Raw genomic sequence first — 8,880 nt, 5'->3', positions numbered from 1 at the left:
TATTTACAACTGTATACACATATATACAACAAGTAAATTTGCTGTAGGTGACATAGTGACATGATACAAACATGTGGAGAATCTACCCACTGATAGAACTCCAATAACATTTCTAGAGGAGAAGATCTCGAGCCCATCTTCTTTTCAAACGCCTAGGAGGATTATTAGGTAATGAAGGAGGAGCCAGGTCAGAAACAAGTGGATTTGGGTGGTTGAGAAGTGGTTATTTGTTACATTCACTTTTTTAGTTATGTATACACATATTTACTTATGCAATTTTATTTATTTAGTTTTTCCTGGTTTATATTTGAGTATTATTTTTTATATAGTACAAATAGTTAATTTATTCGGTATTTCTTGTTATAAGAGCATTTGATTTGATTTGATTTATTTGTTCTTTTTATCTGTTGTTTTTTTTTACGTAATAACAATAACATGTTTCAGTATTAAATTTATTTTATATAATACTTTACAATTTTTAAATAAACTCTAAACGCCTCAAGCATAGGTATATTATGCAAGAGGAAAATATATTTGTGTATGTATGTATATATATAGTACTATTCATTTGTGTTAAATACTTCCCGTCGAAGAATTCGAATTTAAATAAAAATAAAGACAGATTAGCCAACCTGTTAAGAATGGCAAGACATAATTATGTTTGACCTTACTTGTACTAGAGTTATTGATATGCGAGGTCGTACTTTTTCATTTAAGGAAAGTGGCTTTTTCCTACTTATCAAAGGTGTTGGTTTTGTAAAAGCTTTCATGGGGGCCCCATAACATTGTCTGCCAAATAGAAACAAATAATTGTTATCTTGTATAATTTTTTTTTTTTTGGAGTTTATGATAAAATTGACAGGTTTCTTCACTAATAAAATGAATTAAAGACGCATAAATATAAGTGATTTTTCAAATATACTAAATGTGTCAATTTATTAACTCATAAGTCTTACAAATTTCAATTTTAAATTTTTTGTTCTTTATACGGTTTATACAGCTGACATCCCAACCCACCCTAACACAGTCCTAACAACATACGCTGATGCATCACAAACACTACAGGCACATATAACATCAATTGAGGAATGGTGTAATAACTGGAGAATCAAAATAAATCCTGACAAATCCCACCAGATCACCTTTACTCTCCGTCGTAAACCTCTACCCTCCTGTCCTACAGTATCCTTTCTAAATACTTTACTAATGCCTGTTGAACAGATTAGATACTTAGGACTCCATCTTGACAAGAGACTTACTTGGAAAACACACACAAGACTGAAACGACAAACGCTCTAAACTTCTCATTCACTACAAAAAATTAGTACTCACTACGATAATCAGACCAATTTGGACATATGGAATTGAGCTCTGGGGCGCTACCAAACCATCAAATTCCTCCCACATCCTCCCAAAATCCTTGATGCTCCTTATTACGTTACAAATAAACTCATCCACAAAGGCCTTAACATCCCATTCGTTGCAGATTTGGCCCAAAACAGATATGCGTCTTTTCATTCCAAACTCCTTACCCATCCTAACCCATTAATTATTAATCTTTGATCCTTAACAATCCCTAATAATCCTCCGAGGCGTCTGAAAAGAAGATGGCCACTGGACCTTCTAATTTAAATTAATGCTTGAAGTACCACCACTGGGTGGTTCCTTCCTAAGATTTTCAAGTATAAATGAAACATATTTACTTATTGTATTTATTATTTGTACAGTTGTAAATCACATTAAATAAATAAATTTAAAAAAATCTATTCCAATGTTACAAATGACTATTGTTCGAGAAGAATCTGCTCCATAACAATTATTGTGAAAAAATAATAAAATATTGAAGTTATTGTAATAAATAATACCTCGACAGCATAATGGAGAACTTTAGCAGCCGGGTGCAAGGAAATGTACTCCATGGGACAGATGATGGGTGCCTGCCAGCCTCCTGCACGTACATGGTACTCGATCTTCAGCATATGATCCGTGAAGTGTTTGCCGAACAGGAGGGCCTTTGCTTCCGGCTTTGGTTGCAGCCGCTCCGGAGACGCCAATCTAACAGATATATCTGTAAACTGTTAAAAAAAAATAATCTTATTATATGTATTTTATAAGCAAATTAGATATACGCAGAATTAATAACTATTCATAAAAATTAATTTTCAAAATTTGGGATTTGACCTCAAAAATTCCAAAGATAGAATGAAAAATAAAATAACAAATAATAAACCAATTAACAAGAAATATCATGGATTCAACTACATAAAGGGTTTATCAGATGATATACAGAGATCATTTAAAGATTATGATGTTGATGAATACTCAGTATGTTACAGACCAAACAATATAATTAAAAATTATTATAGCAATTCGAAGGACAAAATTGATATAAAAAATCAATCAGGATCGATATATAAAATTCCGTGTTTAAATTGTCCAGCTGTCTATATAGGTGAAACTAATCAATTAGTGGGTGATAGAATGCATTAACACAGAAATGATATAAGAAATAAAGAGAAGGAAATAAAACAGCACTAGTGCAGCGTGCAGCTATAAACCAACACAAATTTGATTTTTTTTACATTAAGAAAACAATATGTTCAAAAGAAAAATACTTGAGTCAATTTACGTATTAGAGAACATCAATCATACAATAAATTTTTAAACAGATACAAGGAATTTGAACCGACATTATGCAGAGAAGTAAAATAAATTTATGGAAAATATGAGAAAACTTTTTTGTTACTATTTACAATTAATTTTAATAATGGAATAAATAAAAATTTGGACCAAAATGCAATTTGAAATAAATTAGAACAAGCCTGACCTGAGTGTATGGGTGGATACAAATATTTTGTTTATATGATAGTTGATAGTGTAAGTTGATCTAAAATTAAAATTTTAAAAAATGAATGAGGTTGTGACGAAATAACTAGACATCAGTTTAGTTAAGCTTACTAATAATTAATATGATTCTGAATTAATTGAATATTTCATAGGGTAATTTGACTTGTAATTAATGACTTGAGCAGTATAGTCTGCAAAACATATTTAAATTTGGTTGTGAGGTGTAAATTTTTATTTAAGGTATGTCATGTTATTAATAATTTTGTCGTTAAAATGGTTACAAATGAATGTATAATAAGCTGTTATACAATGTTAATAGTTAGATTAAATTCCATATAAACCTTTCTAACCATACTAATCCTTTGGTTCAATTCTTATCTAGTTCTACTCATCCCTACAATCCAACCTTCGGAACGGCAGTGGCCAAGAGACTAATTGTAAAAGAAAAATGGACAATTGGAGTTCTAGCAATGGTCAGATTTTCCACTCAAGTTGAGTGTTTGCGGCTTTAGCGCACTTGCTCAGCCTCCACTGGCTCATTACCAGTGATGCTGCGAGAGAGAGAGAGAGAGAGAGAGGGGGGTAGAGTGGGCTCAGTGATCCTCAGGTCGATTGTGTAAATATTGTATATAAGAGTGTAAATGTGAATCGGGATTCTTTTATTTTCATCATTATTTTATTTTATTTTTTCATGCACATAGTTTGATTATGTTCATTTTCTTTATTATTCTGTTTGTATATATTTTAAGAGAGATTTTATTTATTTTTATGTACTTTTTTTTTTTTACATTTATTTATTTATTTTTCATTCTTATTTTATTTTATTTTAGTATGAATGTGATCATTCATCACTATTATCTATAGCCCACAACGGTGTGGCAGATAGTAATATCTATCAATAAATAAAGTTTGTAAATTGTTAGATTGTCCTTGAGGATGGCCGAATTGGCCGAAACATTGAACTGTTTATATAATAAAGAATGTTGAGACTAACAAGGATACCATAAGATTTATTTAAAAAAAAAAAATTATTATATGTATTTTATAAGCAAATTAGATATAGAAGTAATAACCATTCAAAAAGAAGTTCAGTTCTTAAATCCATTAAAGGTAACTGTCTCAATATGGAGGTTTCTGTAGATTACTTAAATCGAAGTACATCATACAAATCAGCTAATTGAACACAAACACTTTGTAGATCTTGTGAATCAGTGAATAACACTAATATTGAGGCGAAGTTTCGAAAATTTGCGAAGAATTTCTTCAACTAATTATTAAGAAACTACATTGTACAGAGTATAATTAGAGATTAATAGTTACTTAACATTACTTACAATATTCCATTATAGTCTGTTCTACATTCCTGTAATACAAGTAACTCATTGCTGAAATGGAGAATGGTAAATATAGGTTTGTTTTGGTTTTTATCTATTATTTATTTATTTTGTCAATTTATCTTATGTGGAGTATTTATTAGGGTGGAGTAACATGAATTTGGTACATCTTATTTTTGTTGATAGTCCGATTCTTATATTTTTCTATAGTGATCACTTCTTTCACTTTTCGCTTGAAGTTATTTTTTCCTAGATGTGTGCTATTTAATGTTTGAAATTTGAATTTATGCCATAGTTTTCACAGCTGACATCCCAACCCATCCTAACACTATCCTCACCACGTATGCCGATGAAATATGTCTATTGTCAGTGAACAATGATCCTTGCATTGTATCCCAAACCCTCCAATCCTACATCACCACTCTTGAAGAATGGTGCCAAAACTGGAGGATTAAAATTAATTCCAATAAATCCCACCAAATCACATTTACCCTTCGTCGTAAACCCCACTTATTACTGTCAAACAGATCCGTTACGTAGGACTACATCTCGACAAACAACTGACATGGAATCCTCACACAAGACTAAAAAGACAAGAAACTGCTCGTCGATTCCGACTATTACAACATTTACTAAACAAACGGTCTAAATTGCCAATCCATTACAAAAGACTGATCTACATGACTTTTATAAGGCCTACCTGGACATACGGAGTTGTGCTTTGGGGCTCCACTAAACCATCAAATTCCTCCCAAATCCAATCCTTATAGTCCAAAATCCTTCGTAAAATCCTTAATGCTCCTTACTTTGTCACAAATCAAGTCATCCATCAGGACCTCAATGTTCCATATGTTGCCGATTTGGCCAGAACCAGATACCGTTCCTTCCATTGTAAACTTCCCAACCACCCAAATCCACTTGTTTCTAACCTGGCTTCTCCTTCATTACTAATAATCCTCCTAGGCGTCTGAAGAAGATGGCCTCGAGATCTTCTCCTCTAGAAATGTTATTGGAGTTCTATCAGCGGGTAGATTCTCCACATGTTTGTACCATGTCACTATGTCACCTACAGCGAATTTATTTGTTGCATATATGTGTATACAGTTGTAAATAACAATAAATAAATTATTAAAAAAATAATTTATGCCCTAAAAATAATTTATGCCCTAAAAATAATTTTTTACAAAAAAAAAAGGATTTGTAGAATTTTCATTTTACATAGATTAACAAAACAATTTTTAATAAATAATTCAAAACACTATCCAATTATAGCCTCAAAACTTTTATTTCTTTTACACGTCCAACGTTTCGGCCAATTCGGCCATCTTCAGGGACAATCTACTACAAAAAGTTTCTATATATGTATGATCCTACAAACAATTTAAATACTTAACATTATTATTTATAATTTACCTTACCTCAATACACTATGAAAATATATAATTTAACCACTCTAAAACTTCATTCAGGCTATTCTGCCCAGGTCAAAACATTTATATCTATGAAAACATTAAAAACATTAGGTAAATTTATTTTTTGTTAATAAGTATATCCCACAAATCCAAATTACAATATTAGTTTTGTGTACAGTAAAAACTTATAAGTTACAATGTTTTGATTTTATGTTTCACAACCACTTCACTGAATCCTAGTTTCAAACATCTTCAACTGGTCTTTTGTCCTATTGTAGATGATTTGGACTTCTTGTCTGTCCACTACATTCAGACTTTTTAGTCAGAATTTTTGAAGTTATTTTGAACATTTTTATCAACGCAAGGTTTAACTGTATTCGTTGAAACACTGAATCCCTTTTTCTTTCTTGGTTTCTTCCTCTTCTTAGTACCAGTGTATTTCTTTCTTTTTCCTGATCTGCTTCGCAATCCACTTTTTCCTTCTAAATTATCTGTATTTTCCTTTATTCCTGTATTCTCAGCATATTAATGATCCTTCAAGTCTGCTAGGATATCTCTTTATCTATAGATTTTCTTCTGTTTCAAATCTCACATAGTTTCGGTCTCCTGCATCAGCTTGTTCTTCCAGTTCTTTTTCATCAGAAGGTGAAATATAGTTGATTCTCCATGAACACCAACTATATAGTCTTTAACAAACACAGATGTCTTATTGTCTTCTTTTGTTCCAGGTACACTAGTAGGATAAGCCTTTACTTTTGATTTTACATCCAAGTCCACAACATACAATCCCTCAGAAGATCTTTTTCCAACTATCACGGTATCATTCTTTATACTTTTTGCTTTATCTTGAGAAAAAGTCACGTATCCACCGTTTGACATGTGTGGTGAGAGCAGTACAGTCCGGTTTTGTCAGGGCTTTTTATTATAAAGCTACAACAATTTTGTACGTATTGAAGATTTATTAGACACCGTAATACCTAAAATCCCATTTCATACCATATTTATATATAAATTTGTTGGCGATGTTATAACCACAATATCAATAATAATGAAAAAGAAATAGTTTGAACATCGAAAATACACCAAACAAAAAAAAAATCAGCAAAAAATAAAGTACAATACTAACGCTGACACAGCCTATACAAGCCAGCCCGAGTAACCAGCAATAAAACTACACAACTCCTTACACACCAATCCTCAGAGGGGGCATCAAAAACGCTAAAAAATAACAAATAAGGCTGTCACATACATAACACGTCATTTATCAAATCTTTACACCGATACGAAAAACCAATACAACATGGAGCTACCATCTAACATAGTGTACGAAATATCCTGTGAAGAGAACTGTGGAAAATCCTATTTTGAAACTTCGGAACTAAATCTCAAAAAAAGGTATATCACACACAAATATCTATAGCTCTATGAGAAAAACCCTAATAAACCAGACCAAACTCAGGTTTTTTCAACTTTCAGTGAAACCGTACATAAATTCAAATTTGATTAACCAAAAATCAAGCATCTAGGAAAAAATAACTTCAATTATTTGAATCGTCATCTGGAGTCCAGCGTTTTGGTAACGTCAAAAGAATGGAACCCTTTCGATTACACTACCCGTCTATCATATTTTATCTATCCCAGCTTACATCTTATTCCAGCTACCTTTATACATTGGTAACACAGAAAATATGAATAAATACGCAGTACTGAGGCGTTCGGAGATATCATAATAACCATCCTGGACACAAAGACATCAGTTTGAGGCAATACGATATGATTTTCCTATTTCCCTCAGATAAGCCCTTTTTAATTCCACTCATTTTTTTTTTTTTTAACCATTTTCTACAGGAAAATAATTGTCTGAACAAGATTTTTGATGTTTTTATCAATCGAGCTTCCATCTTTTTCTGATGTGCTTTTTAGTGTTTTTGGAAAACTGAAAAATCGAACTAATTGGAATCGTTCAAAAATGTAGTGATAATGAGTTTAATTATTTATTTTTTAATGCAAAAAGATCCAGATCTATTGAAAACAATTTGAGATTAATAGCTATAACAATTAATAGTAATTGTCTACTACAGTTTGATCTACATTACTACGATACAACTAGCTCAAGGTGTGTGTCAGAACTGAATATGGGTGAAATGGAGAATATTAAATGTGGTTTCGTTTTAGTTTTTTCAAAATGTAACCGTTCTTTTTAGCAGGTAATTAGTAAGCTATTAAAAATTACAAAATATTGATAGAAACTTGTAGAATCATACAGTAACAGGGAGAAAAAATATATTAGGACTTTACACTAATTATTTACAAAATTAAAATAAAGTGATAAAGTGGAAAAAAAAGTGATTAAACACTCACATGACCATATACATAACCGTTCACATAAACACTGAAAAAATTCCATAGATATTTGGAAATTAAGAATTTTCTAAGATGTGGTTTACTAAAATTAAAAAAAATTATTCAGTTTTCATTTGATGTTTTTAAGTTATATTTTACAGCGTATATTAGAAAAATATATTACATTTTGGTAATATTGCATATTTATATACATAGATAATTATAAATTTACTAAAGCATTACGGATTAACTGATTTTAAAGGATTTTCGGGACCTTTTCTATATATTATGTTAAATACAGCATTGAAACAAATTTAAAATAAAATCATTGGTAATGATTTGGTAATGGTAATTTAGTAATGAGTTGGTAAAACTCTGAGCTAAGTAGAAGCAGAGATATTAGTCAATTCCCTCGACATAAAAGTCAACCTTCCTTGCCCGGATTCGAACCTGCGTCACTGGTATTCCGAAGTTGCTTAGGCGATGCCTCACTTCCCTCGGCTATAAACAGCCTCCCATGGGTTGTCCCATTATGGCCCCTAAGGTTCCTCCCACTGTGCCCCCTTCGTTTGAAGTAATATTAATTTCCATCAACCCCAATGCTCTGATTACCAAACGTAAATTAATCCAACACTTATCCTATATAATGTTCAAGGTTCTTATTCTTATAAGTAAAAAAACTGTGCCAATGCCATGTGAGCTGTGTAATTATTGGGTCGTCTAAGTGCGTTAATGTATTGAGGCATAAAGAGGTGAAGAGGTTGAAGAGTTACTCAACAATGAATTACATAAACGCTTTTTGTAACGAAAGGAGTCACGTTTATGATGTATTACTCTAATAATAGTTATCGTGGTTTAGTATTACCATTATCTCATAGGAAAAAAATAAATTGGTTAAGACCATTTGATGAGGATTAATCAAAGATAGTTCATGATTCTAACCT

General features: G+C 31.5%; 1 protein-coding gene across 2 annotated transcripts in view; it reads right to left on the bottom strand.

The window, feature by feature from the left end:
- The window catches only part of Bcat (Branched chain amino acid transaminase), an 85,510-nt gene that overhangs the window by 36,673 nt on the left and 39,957 nt on the right, over window positions 1-8,880 (bottom strand). For both annotated transcript variants that reach the window (XM_014437704.3, XM_014437705.3), the window contains exon 3: window positions 1,866-2,075. In XM_014437704.3, coding sequence (XP_014293190.1) covers window positions 1,866-2,075 — 210 coding nt within the window. The remainder of the gene's footprint in view (window positions 1-1,865; window positions 2,076-8,880) is intronic.

The sequence above is a fragment of the Halyomorpha halys genome, unplaced genomic scaffold (genome assembly GCF_000696795.3).
Source record: "Halyomorpha halys isolate HHAL.00 unplaced genomic scaffold, Hhal_1.1 Scaffold3317.1, whole genome shotgun sequence".
Classification (NCBI taxonomy): domain Eukaryota; kingdom Metazoa; phylum Arthropoda; class Insecta; order Hemiptera; family Pentatomidae; genus Halyomorpha; species Halyomorpha halys.
The sequence above is the reverse complement of the archived record's forward strand: the minus strand, read 5'-3'. Positions and strand labels throughout refer to the sequence as shown.